A 23920-nucleotide genomic window follows, 5' to 3' on the forward strand; every position below is an offset into this window, starting at 1 on the left:
CCCATCCCATCCCATCCCGGAGTCCAGAGAGAGAGAGAGAGAGAAAAAAAAAACCCCAACTGATATAACTGTGTGACCCACAAGGCTGGGGGTGGGGTGGAGGTGGGGGTGGGGGGGGTCAGTCCTGGGGCCATCACTGACTGGGTGCAGGTGCGGGGCTGATGTTCCTGATGTTCCTGCTCCATCCCAGAATCCGACTTGCAGAGGAGCGATCGGATGCGAGACGGTGAGACCGATCCCGAGGGATTCATTTATCCCCACAACCCCCCCCCCCCCCACACACCACACACACACACACACACAAAATAGAATCGTATTCAATTCAGCCCCAGACAACTTTCATCGGCTCATTCCCGATGGCCGCAGTTTGATCCCCGACGCCCTCCCGATTCGGGATCGGTGGGATCCGATGGCAGATAAAGAAACGGTAGACTGATCGCCGTCTGGTCCTGGGAGTCGCTGCACAGCCCCGGCGCCCGGGGCTCGGTTTCATGTGTTGTATTCGGAGGCTGTGGACGCATCGCGTGTGTCCGCTCTGCACCGGACGGAATGGCCCTTTACCTGAACTCCGCAATGCTGGTGTTGTTCACCTGCGATTTCCGCCCGGCGACGGCAAGTAAGTGCTATTTTTTTTTATATATTGCACCCCCCCCACCCACCACCCACCCACCCCCCCACCCACCCATCCTGGTTGTTTCCTTCTCAATTCACAAGGCGACAGGTCAGTCGGACCCCCCCCCCCCCCCACACACACACACACACTCCTTTTTTATGTGTAACTTTGGCTGCAGAGGCACCAGAGCGATGATGATCGACACTCCGCACCAGTGAGTGCGAGTGGTCGCGGGCGAGTGGGGAGGGAGGGAGGGAGGGAGGGAGGGAGAGAGAGAGAGAGAGATCCGAGCAAGTTCATGATCACTGTTTTGTGAAATGCAGTAAGATCCCAAACGGGGGGGGAGTGGGGGAGGGGGGGAGGGGGGGATACAGGTGAGGTCGGTTGCAGTTAAGGCGAAGTGTGGCACACAGTTGAATCCATTGCAAAAAGCTGGTGCTCTTTTTTTTAAAAAAAACGCGATGCCCGACTTTCGCGTAAAATGCGCCGTTTCAGAGCGAATTGTAGAGCTCCTCCATCATCGGTGTCCGCTGTAACATGGGCTGCAGTTTAAACCGGAGGGCAATCGAGCGATTGAGAAGGATAAGGGTAGAGATCCAGAGAAGGTGTGGGGGGGAGAGATAGGACCAATGATCCATGCAATGACACAGTGTCAAAAGGATGGGAGTTAACATATAAATGGGCTCAAGAGAGTTGGCACAATTGACACCTAAAACTATTCCAGCTGCTGAGTGTTCACAGCCAGCGACTAAGCAAGCCAGTGTCTTAAGTAAACTTTGTCAGATTTTTCCTGAGGAAAGTTAGTGTGGAATGATGTGAGAATAAGGCGCCAGCACAAGGAAAATGGGACACCCCAAAAAAGTTTCATGGCTAGAAGACAAAGTGACATTTTGGAATAGGGTGAGATTGATGAGAGGATTGGATATACATGGGAGGAAAAGTGACAGTGTTGAGAGTGACAAGGGGAAGGAAAGGGTTTCAAAAACAGGATTCCTCTCTGAAAGTAGAGAAACAACCAGTCCAGCAAAAATGGAGAGACGTTTGCAATAACAATAAATTCGGAGACGTGGACACAAATGAGTACAGTACATACAACGAGGAGAGGTGAGATATGAAAATGGCTGAGAATTTGTTTTTGATGAGCCAGGTGTCTGATACTTGCAGAAACCTATCGCCATGCTTAACAGTATCCAAACCAAACAGAGATCTCTATCCATCCCACTTCTGTATCCTACTTACAAAATCCGGAGAGTATTAGGCACATGTTAGCAAAAGCCAAGGTTTGGGGAACCAGGAGTGTGTGTTGGAATACTGCTGGAGTTTAACCATCTAAAATCACTTAGCTTGCACTGCCTGGCAAATCTCCCACTGTTTGTCCAACTAGGACCACCCTGGCTGTTAGGTCTTTGGCTTGCAAGGTTAATAGGATGAGAAAGAGAGTTAAGACTTGGCAGATTGTGAGGGATGGGGAAGGAAGAGTGTGAAGAGGGCAGGTATAACTCATGTCAATATGTTGTCTGACATCATGTTTAATTTGAGCCATGACTCCAGTGATCACTGTATGATTCAGGAGTGTTCACAATGTGTGTGTAGGTTAGCCTAAGTCTGTTTATTCAATGTGAGGAGGGGGAATCATTGTTTTTAACATGCTCATGCTACATTAGACCCCTCAGTGGTTTATCTGGTTACACTAAACCTACTCTGGGGATGAAAGGAAAGTGCAGGTAAATAGGACTGAAAGGATTGTTCTTTAAAAGAACCAACACAGATACAATGGGCTGAATGGCCATCTTCCATGTTGTAAATGTCTATGGTTCTAAGTGATAATATCTGTAAGAAGCATCTTATGAATTGACAATATCTGAAAGAGACAGAAGGCATTCTCCTAAAAGGAAATTAAATTAGAAACAATAATACTGTAGAAGATGGGAAAGTACCACAATTTAAAAAAAAATGTTTATTCCTACACATCCCATATTTCCTATCACGTTAAAAAGTGTGCCCAGAAGACATAAGAACATAAGAATTAGGAGCAGGAGTAGGCCAGTCGGCCCCTCGAGCCTGCCCCACCATTTGATAAGATCATGGCTGATCTTCAGACCTAACTCTAATTACCTGCACTATCCCCATATCCCTTAATCCCTCTATTTTTTTGGGAAGTCAGTAACCAAGAACAGGTATTTTGGGTGAAAAATTAGGCTTGAGATTTGGTTTTGTTCATCAAAACATCACATCCAGTTTAGGCTGGTAACTGGTCATATCTATATACAGCATAAGCAATAAACTTAGAGCATCCAATGCACAGGATGCTGATTTCATAGGTCAAAGATTGGCAACTGACTCATGTGAACTCCTATTTGTCACTCTCATGAAAGCCACATAAATAAGTATAATTTTCAATGGGTTTTATTAGCTAGTACATAGCCTGTTTGACTTGGAACCAACAGAAATAATAAGGACTAAATGCATTTTTCAATGGGAATATTTAGCTGTAAAGATTTCTACATGAACCTGCTGACAGCTATGTGATGTCCCCTACAATTAGGGACAACATATATGGATGTTATTTGTATAATAATGTATACATAGAATTGGTCAGGGTAAGCACACACAGTTCCCCGTGCATTGAGTTCCCAGTTACATCCATGCTTTCAACAAGAGGAACAATTCAGCAGAAGCCAGGTGAGGCAGTTCATGCCAATCGTAGACACTGATTCCATGACCATTCCAAAATGACAAGTCTTCAGTAAAGTCTTCTATATTTTGGAGGAAGAACAGAAATCAGAATTACTGAACAGTTTGTTAGAATATACACTTTTTGTATAATGTTAGAATCACAATAGATGTTGCGAACGGGTTAACTTTTAAGTTAAGTGTGGGGGCAACTGGACTGATAGTCATGGGATAGGACTCATCTGGTTTTCTCTGTTTTTGAAAGAATAACGCACAGCTTTGGAAAAGGGCAGGGGGTCACCTCTTATCAGTAAATGACAACAAGCCCACAGAGGTAATGGTCCAAGGTACTAGTCGACACAGGATCTCGACTGAGCAATAAGTCGCTAGATTCTGACAGGGCCTGCCAAGCAACAGAAGGCAACCCTCAAGAATAACAACTAATGAGCAAATTGTTTAAACTGGAGGACCTTGGTACCATCCCGGGATACTGATAAGGAATAACCAGTCACTTAAAAGGAATGTACTAATGATCCTATACCACAAAATAATGAGCACCAGATACAGCCCTAAACTGATCAATCCTCTATCTTAGACAATTAAGGACAATGTGTATGTGTGCTGAGGCACGTACACCCCATGAGGTGCTCACGTACACCCAGCATGATTTCGACCAGGTGATCTAATGTCCGCACCATGATTGAATGAACATTGGTATAAGAGTTCCGTTAACTTTGTGAACGGGGCCGTCTCGGGTCGTGAAGACAAGGATACGGGAGATGGGGCTGTCCCGGGTCGCGGAGGCAAGGATACGGGAGATGGAGCCATCCCGGGCTGCGGAGACAAGGGTACGGGAGATGGAAGACTGAGAGCTAGAACCACTAAGACTGAGGATATCAGATGGAAGATTGAAAGCTGTAAGCAAGAAGACTGAAAGCATGAAGAATCAAGCTTGTGTGCTGTTGAATTCGAGATATCTATAGTGGTGTTAATCTGTTATAAGATCTGTTGATTGTACCGGCCTTTGGTCTGACCCATCGGGATATTGGGGAATAACGAACGAATAATAATAAAACAGTCTGATATCTGGTTAGAGGAATTAGCGTTATTTCCTTACAGATTTGGCTGATTTTATTTTCTAACAAGTTCTGCTAGATTGTGATGTAATTCCTTCCCTGATTTATTATCTGCGCGTGTGTGTGACAGATTTATTTTGTATGGTTTCTGATGATCTCCTGACTCGTGCTATAAAAAGTATAAGAATATTATAACAAACAATATGTGTAGACTGCTGTGTAAATGCAGAGTTTAACAATACCAGTCAATCACCTGAGACAAAACTCCAGTTTGTAGCCCATTACAGTATAGCCTGCTGCATAGATATTTGAATCATCAGTTAATGGACCTGCACTGCACAAATGAAGTTCAGACAGTGAGCATTGAAACCACTCAGCATCTCATAGGTGACATAGTGCTAGCTCCATTCTTTCACATGATAAAGAGTATTATTACTCACTAAAACCCATCTGTGTCATAAAAGCAGCTGCATGCTCAATGTTGAATGGTCCAGTATAGACACTCTGCCTTGCCGGATAAACATAGAGCTGTCACTTAGAGCTTGAAGGCAGAAAGTGCTAGATCCCCCACTGTGTTTTTATTATTGGGATTCCATGCTGTGAATCTAACTATCATACTGTATCTTTTCTGAAGTGTTGAAATCTGTACTAGCTATAGTATTTGTGCAAAAACGTTTTGCAAGTCATACAAGTCCAAAGAGGCTTTACCGGCAAATGTGGGTGTCCCATTCCGTGTTTAAAAGATCCCTGGTAATGCACTGAGTAAAACAATTTGAAATAAGCTCCTCTGGTGTTCCCAAATTAGTGTGAAGAAACCAATCATTTGCACCAATTAAAAGCTCTGCCAACTCCAAAGTCCGACTTAAATGATGTGAGCTACATGCAGAATAAGTGTACAACCAACTTGTACCATTTCAAATTTTCAACTAAAACCTTGTATTACTAAAATAGTCTTGATTATAATCCTGATCCGTGACTTGAATCCATGCCCTTCTAATCCAGAAGCAAATGTGCCTACATAATGCACTACACAGTCACTGCACTGTAGTCGCTACTTTATGGAGTCCTGTAGCTCAGGGGTTAAAGCACTTGTCCCACAAGCGAGAGACCTGGGTTCAAATACAGGCAGGGTGAAACCTTGGGCAAGTTTCTTTATTCTACACGCCTGATAATAATCCCTCAAGAAAAAACCCCAATAATAAATTGGTCACTTCAATCCACAACTGTTTGTGGAACACTGCTGTGCACAATTGGCTGCCGCGTTTCGCCCACAAATATACAGTCAATTCACTTTACAGTATATTCTGTGAAGCGCTTTGGGACATTCCAGAGGTCATGAAAAGCGCTATATCAAATGCAAGGATTATTATTATTACTTGAATTGCAGATGTTTTGATGTGATAAGGGTCTGTAAAGGAACAAACATCAAGTTATTTTCTTCTGAGTATAGTGAGAATCCGTAGTTACAATATCATTATTCATAGTTACAATATCAGTATCAATTATTTATAACCCAAATCAATTCTTACAATAAATATCTTTGTGTGAATAATATAAATTCATGAGTCTAAATAATGAGTTATTCTGCTTGTCCATATGCTATACTCAGGAAAATGCTTAATATTCCTGTACTAGAATTCTTATTCAGATTTGGCACATTCCCAATAAATTCTAATCACTAACTTTGAAAAAAAACATATCACATTCAGTCGTCTTATCCAGTTAGAGATCTAGTTAAAATGTCAATATTCTATGCAGAAGAACCCTGTTATAACACCCTGTTTCAGGTCTGTAAACACAACCATAATGGACTATTTAGCTAAAATGACCACTGCGACATCAGTTCGTGTGAGCTATGCATGCATGCACCTTGCAGAGAGTATAGCACGGATGGTAAATGCTTCCTTTTTAGTTTGGAATTTTGCCAATGTACGTTTGTGAACCTTACAGTGGTGTCTCTGGATCCACATTACTGACAGTCAAGGCTGAATTAGGTTGAAATCACTGTCTAGGCTGACACTCCAACACAGAATTGGGGGAGCATTGCGTTGTTGGAGGTGCCGTGTTTCAGATGAGATGTTAAACTGAGGTCCTGTCTGCCTGTTCAGGTGAAGGTTAAAGATTCCAAGGTACTATTTAAAAAAGAGAATTTCTCCTGGTGTCTTGGCCAACAATCCCCCAGGTTTTAAAAATTGGTTGTTCACATAGCTGTTTGTGTTGGATCGCTGTGCACAAATTTGCTGTTGAATTTGCCTACAAAATACAATCACTATACACTAAAAATCCTGTGAAGTGCTTTGAGAAATCCTCCGCATCTGAAAGGGTTATATCAAAACCCAAAAATTGTTTATTGCAGTATGATTTAATGAATTCGGGAAGATTTAATTTGCTTAATGTAGAAGAAAATAATAATAATCCTTGTATTTCATATAGTACCTTTTCAGATCAACAGAATGTCTCAACATTTCACAAGATTTACTGTAAAGTGTATTGACTGCTTATTTATAGGTGATCCAGTTCACTTCTTCCAGAAACGAAGAAAATCTGCAGCAGACCAACACATCGAATATCCAAGTTCAAATGTAGTTACGATGCAATTGAAGCTCTAAGTACATTTTAGTAGCTGCTTCACTGTCCAGTTTTGTGTTCTTTCAAGCCCTTCTTGGTCTCATGTAAAGTACCTTCTTCCAGTAAGTACCGGAAGAAGTTCTTCCCAACAATTTATTTGTCAGTAGTATTCAATGCACCAGATTTTTCATTGTTTCACTTAAAAGATGGGATGTATTGCTCAACATCATATTAACAGATGATGGTGTCAGCTCTGTGTATCTAATAACTTATTAGAGATTTGAGATGAAATAAAATCATCAAAACATAATGTAAGTCCATTTTCTTCAGAGTTTATTGTGTACAGTGACCCATTGTGCAGTGTACTGTCCTGAAGCGTGAAATTATAATACAATGTAATAATAATAATAATCCTTGCATTAGAAATAGCGCTTATCTAGTCTTCAAAATGTCTCAATGTGCTTCGCAGAATATACTGTAAAGTGAATTGAAGGTATATTGGTGTGTGAAATTCAATAGCCAATTGCGGACAACGGTGTCCCACAAGTGACTCTTGAGTAACATTTTTTAAGGGATTATTACCTGTGGAAAAGCAATCTGACAATTGATTAACACCAGGTTCCTGCTTACTGCTAGGTAAGCAGAGGAATGTGGAGTAAAGAAACTTGCCTAATATTTTGCCCTCCCCAGGAATCAAACACAGGTCCTTTCGCTTGCGAGGCAAGAGCTCTAACCACTGAGCTACAGGACTCCACTATGTAATTTAGATTTACACAGTGTCTTCACTATATCATTCCTCTGGTGTTGGCTTATATTTAAGTTTATGCAGAATTTTAGAAAAATTCTTCACAAAAGTCTTAATCTTTATTTGGAAGCTAGTTTTCCACATTTCCAAATTTCAAATTAAGCACAATCTTAACTTTTTAGGCAATATGCTTAAGGCTAAGACCATGGGGTATTTTGGGCCTCAGATTGTATAGTACTTTGATTTGTTAATAGGGGGATATGCTGTATTGATTGGGTTGTTCAGTACTGGAACCTATGAATAGATGGAAAGTCATGCATTTTATATGTTGTACTGATTCAGTCCTGCAGCGCTCAGGGCTGTGAATCCAGACGTCTCTGTAGGTTGCACTGATTGAGTCATGCAAAACAGACATCTATTAATAGAGGAAGGTTCATGCATTCTGTAGATTGACCTTGTTAGACTGTGCATTGCTGTGTCCTATGAATATGTTAGGCATTATGTGTGCTCTGATTAACTGTGGAACACACATCATGTGAATAGAGGGACATGTCTTACATCCTACCACCACTTTCCTTACTCCACACGCCTAATAATGATCCCTCCAAAAAACAAAAACAATAATAAATTGGTAATTTTCAATCCATGACTGTTTGTGGGACACTGCTGTGTGCAATTGGCTGCCAAGTTTTGACCACAAATATACAGTTAATTCACTTTGCAGTATATTCTGTGAAGCGCTTTGAGATGTCTAGAACAACAAGATTCCATTTATAGAGCGCCTTTCACGTCGGGAGGACATCCCAAGGCGCTGTACAGTTGGGTCAGGACCCGAGCAGGGGGGAAATGGTCAGGGTGAGGGGAGGGAAGGGAGGGAGCGAGGAGGGGGTAGAGAGTTGAGAGGGGAGCTGAAGGCACGGTCAAAGAGAAAGGTCTTGAGACTGGCCTTGAAGGAGGAAAGGGAGGAAGCAAGGCGAAGGCACTGGGGGATAGAGTTCCAGAGCCTAGGGGCTGAGAGGCTGAAGACATGAAAAGCACTATATCAAATGCAAGGATTATTCTTCTTATTATTATTTTAGTAATTCACACTTGACTAGTTTCCAGCAATAGTAGTAATTGCTGTATTACTTGTGCCATACATTTGCCGACATAACTTTATACACAAAGTACAATTTCATATTTTTTCATTCTCTGATTGCATTGAATTGTGTAGACTGTACAGCATGGAAGAAGACCATTCAGCCCAATTAGACCCTTCCAGTGTTTATGTTCCACATGAGCCTCCACCCTTCTAATCATCCTTTGATTCCTTTCTCCCTCATGTATGAATGATTATGTTATCAATTAGGTTCTATCTGATTTTAATTCAGGAGTACGTAAAAGTTTGCCCTGCCATTATTATTGCAAAAAAAGGGGCATCTTCCTCCCAGTTTACCTGCTTTATATTCCTTCCCTAAACAAATGTATTCTCAACTTCAAAATAATTGGCTGCTCATCTCATTTTTGTCTGGGGCATTACTAGTGCAGGCTAGTTGCCATGTTTGCTTATATGACAGCATTCACTTCATTTATATTTATGAAGAACTTTGAGACAGTTATTTCACATGCAAGTTTCGAAGGTTGAGGGGTGATCTGAGTGAAGTTTTTTTTAAATAATAAAGGGATTTGATAGGGTAGATACAGAGAAACTATTTCCTCTGGTGGGGGAATACAGAATCAAGAGGGCATCATATTAAAATTAGAGCTTTCTTGGAGTGAAATTAGGAAGTAGTTTTTCATGCAAAGCGTAGTGAAAATCTGGAACTCTCCTCCAATCCATTCACATTTTCAAGACTGAGATAATAGATGCTTGTTAGGTCAGGGTATCAAGGGATATGGGGCAAGGGCGGGTAACTGGACTTGAATTAAGATCAACCATGATCTTATAAAATGGCAGAATATGCTCGAGGGTCTGAATAGCCTACTCCTGTTTCTATGTAATACCTGTGTAAGGAGTCCTGTAGCTCAGTGGTTAGAGCACTCACCTTGCAAGCGAGAGACCTGGGTTTGATTCCTGGCAGGGTGAAACCTTGGGCAAGTTTCCTTACTCCACACGCCTGACAATAATACCTCAAGAAAAAGGGCAGCGAGGGTAGGAGTAGAGCTGAAAGCTTGATTGAAGAGGAGCGTCTTGAGATGTGCCTTGAAGGAGGCAAGGGAGGGAGCAAGGTGAAGGGACTTCGGGATGGAGCTCTAATGGGTGGAGGCAGAGAGACTGAAGGCTCGACCGCTGATGGCGGGGATGCAGAGCAGGCCGGAGCCTGCTGAGCTGAGGGAGTGGATAGGTCGATATGGAGTTAGCAGGTCACAGAGGTAGAGAGGAGCAAGGCCGTGGAGAGCTTTGAAGGCAAGGACGAGGATTTTCAACTCTCTGCTCTGGGTAGCCAGTGGAGCTGAGTGAGAAATACAGACACAAGCAAACTGCTGCATATCAATATGTGTGGACACAGTTGGTGCCGCTTCCCTGTTAAGAGTGGTATTTAAGAAAGAGACAAAGTGGTCATTTTGACTGACTGAATCTTTATTTTCCCAGTGAGAAAGACTCACCAGTATGAGTGCCTTTGATGAATACCCTACTAGAACATAAGAACATAAGAATTAGGAGCAGCAGTAGACCATTCAGCCCTCGAGCCTGCCCTGCCATTCAATAAGATCATGGCTGATCTATTCCAACTCCACCTACCTGCCTTATCCCCATATCCCTTAATCCCTTTATCCACAAGAAATCTATCAATCTCAGTCTTGAATATGTTCATGGACTGAGCATCTACAGCCCTTTGGGGTAGAGAATTCCATAAATTCAGTAACCTCTGAGTGAAGAAGGTTTTTCTTAACTCACTGCGAAAGGGCTTACCCCTAATTTTAAGACTTTGACCCCTGGTTATAGTTTCTCTAACCAGGGGAAAAAGTCTCCCACTATCTATTCTGTCGTGCTCCTTAATAATCGTATAGGTTTCTATAAGATCATCTCTCATTCTTCTATATTCTAGAGAATATAGGCTTAAATTGCTCAATCTATCCTCATAACTCCATGAGGCCTTTCACCTGGCTCGGGATTTTCATGGAAAAAAAGGGGGTCACCAATTCATATGAGGTGGGAGTGGGGGGAGCACCAGCACTTAAAGAGATAAAACAATGCACAAATTTCAATTGGTTGGCCCTTATTCAAATAAAATTACATTAAAAATAATTAAAGCAGAAATCTTGGTGACTGTGCTAATTACATAGAGCCTGATTGTTCTTCATAATAACATTTTTGTTTCAGTCCTATTACCATGAGCTTTATCCAACAATTTGAAATTAGAAGTGAGATCAGTCTCTTTTACGCTGCGAATGGAAATATCTAACCTGATGTGACCAAAGAGAATAAAGGAATTGCTGCATGTAGCCACATGGCCGTTGATTGCAGTGACTGAGAGACCATGTTGTAGCTGGTTGGTACCTGAGGGGGATGGGAACCATGTGTGAATGTGAATTGTAAGATGTAGATGGTTCAATAGTGAACTGCATACGTCCAAGCTTGTTAGTATTGTCCATCCCTCCTAAGTTTGCTGGAGTGTCACTGAAGTCTCCTCTGAATTAATAAACCACTTAATTTGTGAATCAAGTGTGTCTATGTGTCCATTCAGTATCTGTGTGTGTCAGGTAGTATGTGAGCTTCCATGCAATAGGATTTTCATTCAGATTGTTAAAGGATGTTTTTGTTTTCATAGGATCACACAGACCACTGAGCCTATACTGCTGCTAACTCCTCCACTGGAGCTGGGCATACAAATCTAAATTCCCTGGTCTTTCACTGTTGTTTCTCTTCAATACTTATTGAATTTCCTTTTAAATGTTAGTCAAATTTGACAAAGGATTACCAAAACCACAAAAATATCTGTTGTGTGTTGCATCTGCTATGTGCAGAGATATGACAAAACTGGAAAAGGCACTGACATCCACTCCTTCAATAAACACATCAATCCTCCAAAAACAAATTGAATTGAAAAAAAAATAGAATAATAAATGCATTACTGTCAAAGATGGTGTCAAAACGATATCCTATTAAATCCCAAATAAAAATGTGGCCATTGTCAGCATTTTAGCACAACATTATCATGGCAAATGGGCAAAAGTTGTACCTCAGCATTTTAAAAAGTCTGCTGATAGTGCTGTCGACTTGATTGGTCACTTCTGGTTTTATATAAATCCTAAACATATGAATAGCAGGATTTTGTTATCTCCTTTTCTGGTTCTTTCTCATTTTAGTCGCCTACAAATACAGTCACTAAACATTACAGATAATCCCGTGAAGTGATTGAGAAGTTTCGACAACATGATATGGCACTGTATCAAATGCAAGATTTTTTTGCCGTTGCATGCGTTATTGTTTGTTTTACCAGAAGAATGCCTTACGTTTCATTGAGAAAATGGATATCTGACACACTACCCCCCCACACAAATGCAGTATATTTGGTTTTAAATGAAAGCTCTTAGTGAGCGTCAAGTAGCACACTGTATCATATCATAGCTGTGGAAGGACGCTGGCTGAAATCCTAACACTGCTGAGTTTCTAATCTCTGTTCTGTTGTTATGGGAAATTAGGGTGAAGGAGGGAGGAAGCTTTGTTTAAAGATTAAAAAAAAGGGATTTCAATTAAAATTGCAGGAGAAATAGATTTTGTTTCTTTCTGTATGTCTCTAGTTGGACCTGGCACCTTTTCAATGTTTTTCAGGCATAGAAAAATTGAAAAGACGGCAGACTTGACCAGGAAGCCACTCAACCTTATGCTGAGTGTTAGGCCAGCTGGTGCTAGGAACAAATGAATATACAAGAGTAAATTAGAGTTACGCATTAGAGTTGCTATACGCATTAGAGTAAAATATCATGATGTGTTCCCTTAGAATAATATTGTAAAGTACAATATGTAAATCCTCAAGTTTTGCTGCAAACTTGATTGAATATGAAATGATTTATTCACCTTCAACTGGTATAATCATCCGACCACTGAGGGAGATAATTTGAGTTATGTGGACTCAGGGCTGTGACCTGTTGCTTTCTTTACTGCCACAAGTAATGTATTCATAGAACATTCACAGCACAGACAGATACTGGTCAGCCATCATTTCCCCAATAGCCTTAAATATTTCCTCCTCATATCTCTGATTAGATTCCTATATTTATTTATTGTCTTTCACTCTTCACATAAATAATTATCTGAAAATTTAAGAAATTAACAGCATGTATATATAGGTGAGCAATACATTATCTAAGACTATTGCTTAGAATCATAGAATTATACAGCACAGAAGGAGTCCATTCAGCCCATCGTGTCTGTGCTGGCTCTTTGAAAAGAGCTATACAATTCAATCGCACTCTCTCGCGCTCTCCCCAAATAATTATCTAAGCAGGGGAATCTGCTTGGAATTAAAAGTTTCTCTGAGCATGGCAGTACATAAAGTGAATCTGATCTCTGAATTGAAAGTATAAAGGAAATGAGTCCACAACAGCCTGCTCTCACAATTTGAGGATAGAGTAATTAATTATTTAAAAAAAACACATTTCAAGCATATTCTTGAATAATATGTGTGCATTCTTATGAGTTTGCCTACAAAAAACAGTCACTGTATTTGACAAGATTGTATTCACTGCAATGTGTTTTGAGACATTTCAAAGTGATAAAATGGTATAAAAATACAAGTTCATTCTAGCCAAGCATGTAGGGCAAAATATTTATTCTTCATGCATCCAATAGCTCACCCATATAGAAAAAATAACTGTTAAGACAATTATAGTTTGGAGCAGTTTCAGAGCAGAAATCTGAACAAAAATCTTGGAAAGATAGAAGCATAGAAACAGGAGTAGCCATTCAGCCACTCTATAAGATCATGGCTGATCTGTACCCAAGTCCAGTTACCAGCCCTCGTCCCATATCCCTTAATACCCTGACCTAACAAAAATCTATCCACCTCAGTCTTGAAAATGTGAATGGATCCAGCATCCACAGTCTTTTGGGGGACAGTCTTCCAGATTTCCACTACCCTTTGGGTGAAAAACTGCCTCCTGATTTCACTCCTAAATGGCCCTGCTCTAATTTTAAAATTATGCCCCCTTGTTCTGGATTCCCCCACCAGAGGAAATAGTTTCTCTGTATCTACCCTATCGAATCCCTTTACTATATTGAAAACTTCAACAAGATCACCGCTCAACCTTCTAAACTCAAGGGAATAGAGACGAAGTTTATGCAATCTGCCCTCATAATTTAACTCCTTAAACCTTGGTATCAGTCCTGGAGCATGCTAACCACTAGCTCAGTGAGAACCTGGGTTCTATTCCCGGCAGGCGAAATGTTGGGCAAGTTTCCTTACTCCACACGCCTCTGTTTACCCAGAAGTACGTAGAAACCCGGCTGTTAGTCGATTGGTGGATCGCTTTTCTTGGGGTAATAATGCCTTAAAAAAAAGAAATTGGTCACTCAATCCATGACTGTTTGTGGGGCACTGCTATGAACAATTGGCTGCCGCATTTCATCCACACAAAAAGAATACAGTCAATTCACTTTACAGTATATTCTGTGAAGCACTTTGAGATGTCTCGAAGACGTGAGAATAGGCTCTATATCAAATGCAAGGCTTATTATTATTATGGTGAATCTGCGGTGCACCCCCTCCAGAGTCAATATATCCTTCCTGAGTGCAGTACCCAAACTGAACCCAGTACTACAGATGTGGTCTGACCAAGGCTCTAAGTAGTAGAAGCAGTGTTTCCTCTCCTTTATATTCCAGACCTCTTGAGATACAGGCCAAGATCCCATTAGCCTTTTTGTATACATTTCTGATTCTGAATATCAAGTCATGTGCAAAATCAAACCCTTTTGAGAATAGCCTCTATTGCTGGCTTTCTCTTTGTGTCTCTCCTCTCTCTCTCTCTCTCTGAATCTAACTTTTTTTCTGTGACTTTCTCTATCCCTGTCTATTCCATCTCTTTCCATGATGCTAACACTGTTCATACGTATCTCTGCATGTAGATAACCATTATCTTTATTCTACCCAGCAAAACATCTCAGATGTGTTCATGCAGGCAAGGTTACTAAGGATGCATCCCTGGTAACCTAGCAACTTCACACATGCATTATTAACTGGATGTCCAGTTTTTCAGCTGTCACACCTGAAAGGGTCAGGAATTTGAGATACCGATCTAAACAAAGTAAGGGAGGCTTAGCCTTTAAACTCCTCTGACAGGCCACCACTGTTACCAAATGTAAAACATTGAAACAAAGACCATTTATACAGTATAATACAATAGAACGTCTTTTATGTTGGGAGCAGGTCCCAAAGTGCTTCAGAATGCTAGATGTGCACCCAAGCTAGGGGGAATGGATGGGATTGGGAGCAAGTTTATAGTGCAGAGGTGACCATTTATCTCATTGTGTCTGTGATGCTATATGGTCACCATCCAATGGATGCCAACATTACTGAGCAGTGCTTTTGCTGCTCACAAGTGTTAACTGTTTTGAGTCAAAACGGGTTTGGTTATGAGATATTGTTCAACTGAAAATATTGTGCAATGTCTTCTCTCCTACACATGCTTTGCCTTTTCCTCTTCCAAGTGAGCACAATAGAAGGGAATCTGTTGGAATAAACAGTTTAAACTCCAATCCGGCTTTCGATAGGAATGTTGACAGAAATTAAAGAGAATTTGCCTTGGGTTAAATTAATGTTACTACGTTTCACAATCAGGATGCTGTGAGCTGCTCTGTTCTCCGAGCCACATCAGGTTGATGATGTGAAAGGTGCTGTACAAATGTAATTTGTTGTTGTTAATATAAGGAAACCAAATGTAGCTATGCATTATAAACAATGACAAGACATTGTTTACAATGCACACAATTCAAAAAGGAATCAGGATCAGCGAGTGTTGCTACAGCTACTTGGTATGGGAAGAACTTGTGTCATGTAACTATTTATCAAAATACTCTTTGAAACATTAGAAATCAAAACCAGTATCAACGCTCCCCATCCCCCAGAGGATCGATTTCAAGATCTTCATCCTCACCTACAAGGCCATTCACGGCCTTGCTCCCTCCTACCTCTCCGACCTACTATCCCCCTACCTACCTGCCCGTACCCTCTGTTCCTCTGGCTCCAGTCTGCTCTACATCCCCCGCCCCAACTGCTCTACCATCGGTGGCCGGGCCTTCAGCCTCTCAGCCCCTAAACTCTGGAACTCTATCCCCCAGTGCCTTCGCCGCCTCCTCCCTTTCCTCCTTCAAGGCCGGTCTCAAGACCTTTCTCTTTGACTGTGCCTTCAGCTCCCCTCTCGACTCTCTACCCCCTCCTCGCTCCCTCCCTTCCCTCCCCTCACCCTGACCATTTCCCCCCTGCTCGGGTCCCGACCCAACTGTACAGGGCCTTGGGACGTCCTCCCGACGTGAAAGGCGCTCAATAAATGGAATCTTGTTGTTGTTGTTGTTGTTGATATGCAGTGACATCTGTTCTAAAGAGGCACTTCTGCATATACATGAGGATTCACCAGAGGTTTTCGTTATCTGACTGAACTATCCAGAAAGCAGCCAAACTAATACTAAGAACAGTTGGAAATGATGGTTTGGTAAGCTTGCCAGTTAGGTACACTGAAAATGTCTACGCGCTGAATAAAAGAAAAGCAAAGGCAGGTATCTATTGATCCAATATCATTGTGTTTCAGAAACACTGCTTGTAACCGCACTAAGGATATTCAGAAAGTGTTTGCAGAAGTAAATTAATATCTAGTATGTATCTATTGTGCATGCTGGTGATGTCACCAAAGGGAGGACAAAAACTTTTAACTAATTGTCTGTATGCTAGTGCTCAGTTTGTTAGCACTGACATGGCACATCTCAAGGAGATTTTCTGTTGTATTTTGCATTGTTGCAAATGCAGAGTTTATATTAATCACAAAAAGCTATAGATACTGCAGTGTTTTATTGGGTTCTGATAAAATATGCTGACTTGAAATATTACCTTATGTAACCATTTACATGAAGGAAACTATTAACAATTAATAAATATCCTCCTGAGCTGTGTCAAAAATAATGATCTATAAGAATATACAAATAGTGGCATTAATTATTTGCAGCTGAAGTGACCATAGTTTTGAGCTTTGAAACATATATTTCATGTTATTTCCTCACCTTCCAAAAATATTTCCAAGGTGTTTTATTTTTCAGGCTCCAATTTGATTTATGGGGGGAAAACAATCTTTGTTTGTTCAAATCCCCATTAATTCTATTATGAATTTGAATCAACCTCATCTCAGTTGGGATCAAACACGCAGATCTACAACTGTTATTCGCCTTCGTGACACACAGATAAAGACCATTAAAGTTAGTTATTTACAAAATGATAAAATGGGTATTGGGGAAGGGGAAGATTCTGAGTCTATTGGTGTTTAAAAAGGGATACAATTGGAGAGGGGGGAATTGAAATAAAAATAGGTAAATTAAGTTAAATTTTCACTGCCTCTCTTACTCTGACTGAGATTCTTTTTGCTTCTCTTTCTGAATCTTTAATTTTCTCTTACTATAAGGAATGGCTGTTTGTGGCTACCGAATTTGCCTGCATATGTACACACGACTCTTTACAGTAAATACTGTAAGGTGCTTTGAAACGTTTTGACAATGTGATATCAAATGCAAGGATTATTATTATATTAAAAAAGTGGGACGTATCCAGCAGAGATTTTTCCATTATCTTCCAGCCATTGGAACTTTACCCAAACACTTTGGTTTTTTTTGCAGATCCGTTTTAAAATGCATATTACAAAGCACTATTGTAACTGAAAAGGAATATATACTGACTGTATTTTGACAGACAGAATAAGTAGCATGACAGAACAAGAACGAAATGTCAGGAATGAAAATTGCTTACAATCAAATTATTTTCTGCACTCTAAACCCTTCGTAAAGCAAACTCATACTAATGCTCCAGAGGAGTAAATAATCTTGAAGAATCAAATTTTAAACTGAATTGATATTTATTTTATGTTTAGGATGTAAAATACAGTAGTTTGTAGAAGTATTGATGGATAACTGTGTCTTAAGTGGTTTTGTTGGATGTAAAGCAAACAGATGGGAGGGACTTCAACAATAGATGCCAGATGTAAGAAGCAGATGCTATGGTCCTTCATTGCCACAATATTCCCACAGCCCTGGGGAACAGGCCATCTTATTTCTCTGCATTGGGAATGCCCCGATACACATTGGCATGTTGAGGTGGCAGCATTGTATGCAGATGGGCTGAATAGAGCAGGATAAGCAGATTGACTTTAATCTATCTGCTCAACACACCACTGTGAATCTTTAACTCTGCTGTATTCCGAATTACCTCAAGACACTGAGGGCCCACTCCACTGGGGTCAGCATCCAGTTCTCCTGTAATAGAGATGGCCCTTTCATGGAGGGACTCAAAGGTGAGAATGAGGATCTTGAACTCAATCCACTCAGGTAATAAATTTGAAGATAGGTTGATGACCTGAGTGCTGGAAAGCTAAGGACATTTTGCTGAGCCCAATTAATGGGGCTTTCCACAATCAGAGCAAATCAGCAACATAATGATGTAATTCAGACGTCCAAAGCACTTCATAAAACATACTGTAAAGTGAATTGACTGTATATTTTGTGGGCGAAACGCCGCAGTCAATTGCTCACAGCAGTGTCCCACAAACAGTCGTAGATTCAGTGACCAAATTATTATTGTTTTTTTCTTGAGGGATTATTATCAGGGGTGTGGAGTAAGGAAACTTGTCCAAGGTTTCGCCCTGCCGGGATTGAACCCAGGTTTCTCACTTGCGAGTTGAGTGCTCTAACCACTGAGCTACAGGACTCCAACCATAAATGCCCTAAACCTACTGAAACATGAACAACAATCCCTTCATCTTAGATTAACTTTATCCTCAGTATTGATATTTGACTCACCTTTAATATTTACCAGTTGTTGAGATAAAATAGTATATTTTTCTTCGTTATTCCTCCAGTGTCAGGTCATTGTGTATCAGTCTGGCTCAGTTGGTAGCTTTGAGTCAGTTATGGGTCAAGTCCCATGTCAGGACTTGGAACTCGTATAGTCGAGGCTGACACTCAATGCAATGTTGAGGGTGTGCTGCAGAGTTGGAAGTGCCGTCCTTTGGATGCAGTGTTAAACTGAAGTCCCATTCTGGTGGATATTAAAGATCCTTAATCCGATCCGATTAAAGAACAAAGGGAATTTCTCCCGGTATCCTGGCCAACAATCTCCCCCAAAATAAATGTGTTCATTCGCCTCATGACTGTTTGTAGGACATTGCTGTGCACAAATGGGCTGCCACATTCACCTACAAATACATAATCACAGAACCACATAATAAAATCCTATGAAACATTTTGAGACATCCTCCGAAAGGACTCTATATCAAATGCGAGGATTATTATGATTAATTCTACCTCCATGATCTTCTGGGGTAGTGTGTTCCATGTTTTCGTAACCTGAAGCCCTGGAATTCTATAGCCCTAATTGTGAGTGTTCATAGAATGTTTCCCATGTATTTGATTGGCAACATGTGTTCTGTACCTAGGAAATTCTCCAAGGATGTTGGTAGCCAAAACTGCTGGACTAAAAGCACAGCAAAAAATGCTTATCCTGTAGCACTAGCTATAATTTTTGACACCCATTTTTTTGGACAGGTGATTGATTGCGCAGAATGATGTAGTTGATTCATATTGTGTGTTGAATTCTACTACTATTCAAATTGGAGTGGACCGCTCCACTCAATTTTAAAAAGCTCAATTTTAAACCTATCCAAGCAGAATTTTGGCAAATTTTTAAATTCACTCCCAAATTTTTCCAACTGAAACTTTTCTCGCTTTACATTAAAATCTTGTTTTAGTCTTATCAAGACACTAACCTGTGTGAAGGAGCTATATACAGGCAAGTTATTGTTGCTGTATTATTCAATAGAGGATACTGAGGTCCAAATATCTCATGGCCATAACCTTACTCAGTCACCGTGCTCTGGTTAAGGCTTCACTCTTGACTGAACTACTCTATTAGCCTAATAGAAATGGTATCTTCTGTGCATTAACAGGGAAACTAAAATCTCATCTCATGTCAGCCTTGGACCAAACTGTCTTCTAGGGCTCAAACTACCTTAATGTTGATCGAGGCAAATAAATGTTTTAACCATAAAGTTAAGCGCTGTACCTTTCAGCTGAATTGTGCAATCCTTATATGACTTATGCTTTAAAGGTATTTATAACATGTCCCTTTGCTAATCTCCTTTTGCGTGGCTTCCAAGGCTTTCAATCCTGGTTTCCGATATAGTGCAGCAAGTATAAATAGGGCTTCCCACTACACATCACTATAATGCTGGGAGTGAAATGGGTATATGAGCATTGCTTAGAAAAAATTGTTTGAAGAATCCAATTTTTAAAAAAAATTGCTGATTTATTTTTCTGATAATGGAAATAGTTGAGAGTGCTTTTGGACTGTGACATTTGACTGGAAGTATATAGACTTTATGATTGGTGAACTAGCTATTAAAATATCCTATTTGGATAGATTAACACTTTCAAAAGGTAAGAAATGAGGTCCTTAACTTTCTGCTTGACTGTGCAATGTCAAGCAGAAAGTTCCAATTGCAGAAATTGCAATGAGAGCAACATCTCCCTTCTTAACAGAACAGGTTCTTCTAATGGACGGAGGAAGTTACATTAAAAAAAATTGTACTCCTTACTGGATACTGAAATAGAACTAAATGGAGATTACCAATAATGCAACATTGCTGAGTCTACAACATTTGAGTGATTTATGCCATGAATGAACAATGATAAAATCCGTGACATTTAGTTTTGTCACGGCCGAATGAGAAGTTGCTTCTTGAAGTGGCGCTTTGCTGGAGAATGCAATGTGGGGTTTCGGCCTTGATTTTCTTTGGTTGGAGGGAAGAAAATGTCGGAAACAAGTCTTCTCAGTTACTCCTTAACTACGATGTAGTGTACGAAAGAGGTGGTAGATAACATAAAGAGAAAACAAATTAAAAAGGGGGGATTAAATATATATCAATTCCAGTTCTTGTTAATTGTGCATTTATTTTATAGAATAATCTTGAATCTATAGGGCAACCCTTCAGGATTTAATTAATATATTTGTGGCTGAAGCTGACAAATTCAAGGTGTGACATTTGCAGTATCTATATTGTTGCTGCTGTTGACTCTGGAATTAGTTGTACCCCAAGCTTTGATGCTTAAAGGAAATGGACCATTCAAGTCTATTGTTTCTTCAGACCCACAAAATACCATATGACAGACTCTATCCAGCACATTTCAACTCTTGAGGGAAAGTTCTGTTTAAATACTTTTTGTCCTACAAAGGCTATCATGTATCATGTACAGCTCCACAATATGCTTAGATCTTTACCCTTCCACCATTCAATCTAAGACTACTTGTCCCCAACAGACAATACATCATCTACAACAACAACAACTTGCACTATATAGCGCCTTCCACGCAGGGTAGCATCTCAGAGCGTGACTCCGAGCCAGGGAGAGGGGGGAGGTGGCCGTAAGCACGGTCGAAGAGGAAAGTTTTCAGGCAGGACATGAAAGGGTGGGGGGGGGGGGGGCAAGGCAGAGGGATTGAGGGAAAGTGTTCCAGAGTTTTGGGGCGTAGTGGCTGAAAGTGCGACCTCCGATAGTGGGGCGGAGGGTGCGAGGATGAGCAGGAGGCTGGGGCCATTTGAGCAGAGGTGCAGTGTCCCACAAACAGTCGTAGATTGAGTGACCAAATTTTTTTTTTTTTCTTGAAGGATTATTGTTAAGCGTGTGGAGTAAGAAAACTTGCCCAAGGTTTTGCCCTGCCGGGAATCAAACCCAAGTCTCTCTCTTGCAAGGCGAGTGCTCTAACCACTGAGCTACAGGACACCACATTAAGTGTTGGATGACAAAAGCACCATGTAACGCCATGCTCAATTTATACTTCAATTTCAAAACATTTTTCCATTTTGAATAAGAGAACTGATTCTAGGAATAATTTATGGCATATATCTGTATTGGTTAGTTTGTTCGACTCGCAAGTGAGAAGCCCCAAGTTTGATTCTTAGGCAAGGCCAAACCTTAGGCAAGTTTCTTTACTCCACATGCCTCTGTTTACCTAGGAATCAAGTTGTTATTCAATACGTAGGAATCAAGTTGTTATTCAAATGGTGGATCGCTTTCCAGGGGTAATAAACCCTTAAAAATAATAATAATTTGGATACTCAATCCATGACTGTTTGTGGGACACTACTTTGTGCACTTGGCTGCCGCGTTTTGTCCACAAAATATACAGTCAATTCACTTTACAATATATTCTGTGAAGCACTTTGAGACGTTTCAATAATGTGATCAGGTGCTATATCTCATACAAAGATTATTATTATAAATGTCATAGTAGCATAAAATAAAGCACATCTGCATTTGTATCACAGCAATATTTTGTATTGCCGTATGAGTAAACTTGCATTTATACAGTGCCCCTCGCACAGGGTAGCATTTCTGAGCACAACGCCAATCGCTTGGCGATCGCTTACAAAAATCTGATCCATATTGTTGCACTATTCAATCATTCGACATTTGCTTTGAAGACAACATTCTTTTAAAACATAGGTTGCAGCGAGTAATTGTGAAATTTAAGTTGTTGCAATTACATTTGACCATTTTGCATTTCTATTTCTGATTGTACATTGTATAAAAGATATATACAAATTACTTGCAGAGGGCAGACATAATTATGATTAAATGGATTTCAGATTATCAGTGTAATGTGAATATTTCAAACTTTCTTATATAGCAAATATGAATTTCAGCCACAAAATCTGAATTTGCAATTCTATAATACTTTTCACTGGGACGCAATGGCTCAAAACAAAACAAACCCCAAAATGGATGTTGAATAGGAAATGTGAGGTGACCAGAGGCATAGCGTAGTGGAGTTTTGAATTAGTTGAATTTTGTGTATGGTGGAACTGGGGCGACCAGTGAGGAGGGCATTGGAATAGTCCAGCTAGGAAGTGACGAAGACGTGGATGAAGGTTTTGTCTGCTTTGGTTGTGAGGTATGCACGAAGCAGGCAATGTGACGGAGGTGGAAAAAAGCGATAAGAATTGGGTATAATTTGAGATAGATCTTCATAAGAAATTGTAAATTATCGTGTGTCTCATCATTTGGAATATTGTTTGTTTTGAAATCGGAAGACCTCAGGATTTGTATTAAGAAATCTGTTAAAATCTCACAAATGTATGTTCTGTCTCACTGAATAGGGTAAACTGCATTAACAAAGTTCTGTTTTAATGTTACAAAATGCAAATTATTTCACTAATTTCAACTGAAAGGAAGCAGATATTAATAAATAAACCTTAAATTGATTTGATCTGTCATTTAAAATGTTTGCATTTATCATAGGTTTAGTGACCATTTAGAATGGTTCAAATGATTGAGTGTATAATCTTTGTATGATATTGCCAGCATCCACTGCTTTATAAAGCAGTTATCTAATTGTTATTTAGACCAGATAAATGCAAATTAGTTTTAAATAACACTAACTATGATCACTAGCTGAAAGGTTGTGGTTTGAAGACCATGAAGGAAGAGACAGATTTGTAAACATACTGAATTATGATGAAGAACCTTGAGGAAAAATTCTGGTTCCCCGATTCCCCTCCAAGGTAATCAAGAAAAACTCTGCACTCTCTGTCCCTTACCATATCTTTACTATTCAATCATGTCCATTTCTGCTCCACAGATAGCTTTCTTTTCCTTTTATTCTTCCTTTTCTCCAACTCATACGGCAATGAACCAAGCTCAGTTAATTCATATAACACAGGAGATCAAAGTTCTGGAATGATTCTCGGTCTGCTCAGAAGCCTTTTCTACATATCAATGCCCTTTTGAAGTTAAGGTGGGAAATTCTGGCTCACTACCCACTGATCTCTCCAAGATCAGAATAAGTTCTGTCGTCAAATGCTGTCAAGATATTTCCTAGTATTTCACTTTCAGTGAATGATTAATATTTGCACTCAAAGGTATTTTCTTTTCATCTTCTATGAGCAGGTCCAGTAAAGGAACTTAGGCTATGGGGAAACTAAATGCTTTCCTCGCCTTCTCTAGTCTTTTTCTGATGCACTCTAACTTCAGAAGGTACAAAAAGGTTTCTGATCATCATAACGCTCTTACTA

General features: G+C 40.2%; 1 protein-coding gene across 1 annotated transcript in view; it reads left to right on the plus strand.

Moving 5' to 3' along the window:
* The first annotated feature begins 549 nt into the window (after positions 1-549).
* The window catches only part of fndc4b (fibronectin type III domain containing 4b), an 87296-nt gene continuing 63925 nt past the window's right edge, over positions 550-23920 (plus strand). The window contains exon 1 of the mRNA XM_042332806.1: positions 550-616. Within this exon, the coding sequence (XP_042188740.1) occupies positions 550-616 (67 nt within the window). The remainder of the gene's footprint in view (positions 617-23920) is intronic.

The sequence above is a fragment of the Callorhinchus milii genome, unplaced genomic scaffold (assembly GCF_018977255.1).
Source record: "Callorhinchus milii isolate IMCB2004 unplaced genomic scaffold, IMCB_Cmil_1.0 Scaffold3, whole genome shotgun sequence".
NCBI classification, from domain to species: domain Eukaryota; kingdom Metazoa; phylum Chordata; class Chondrichthyes; order Chimaeriformes; family Callorhinchidae; genus Callorhinchus; species Callorhinchus milii.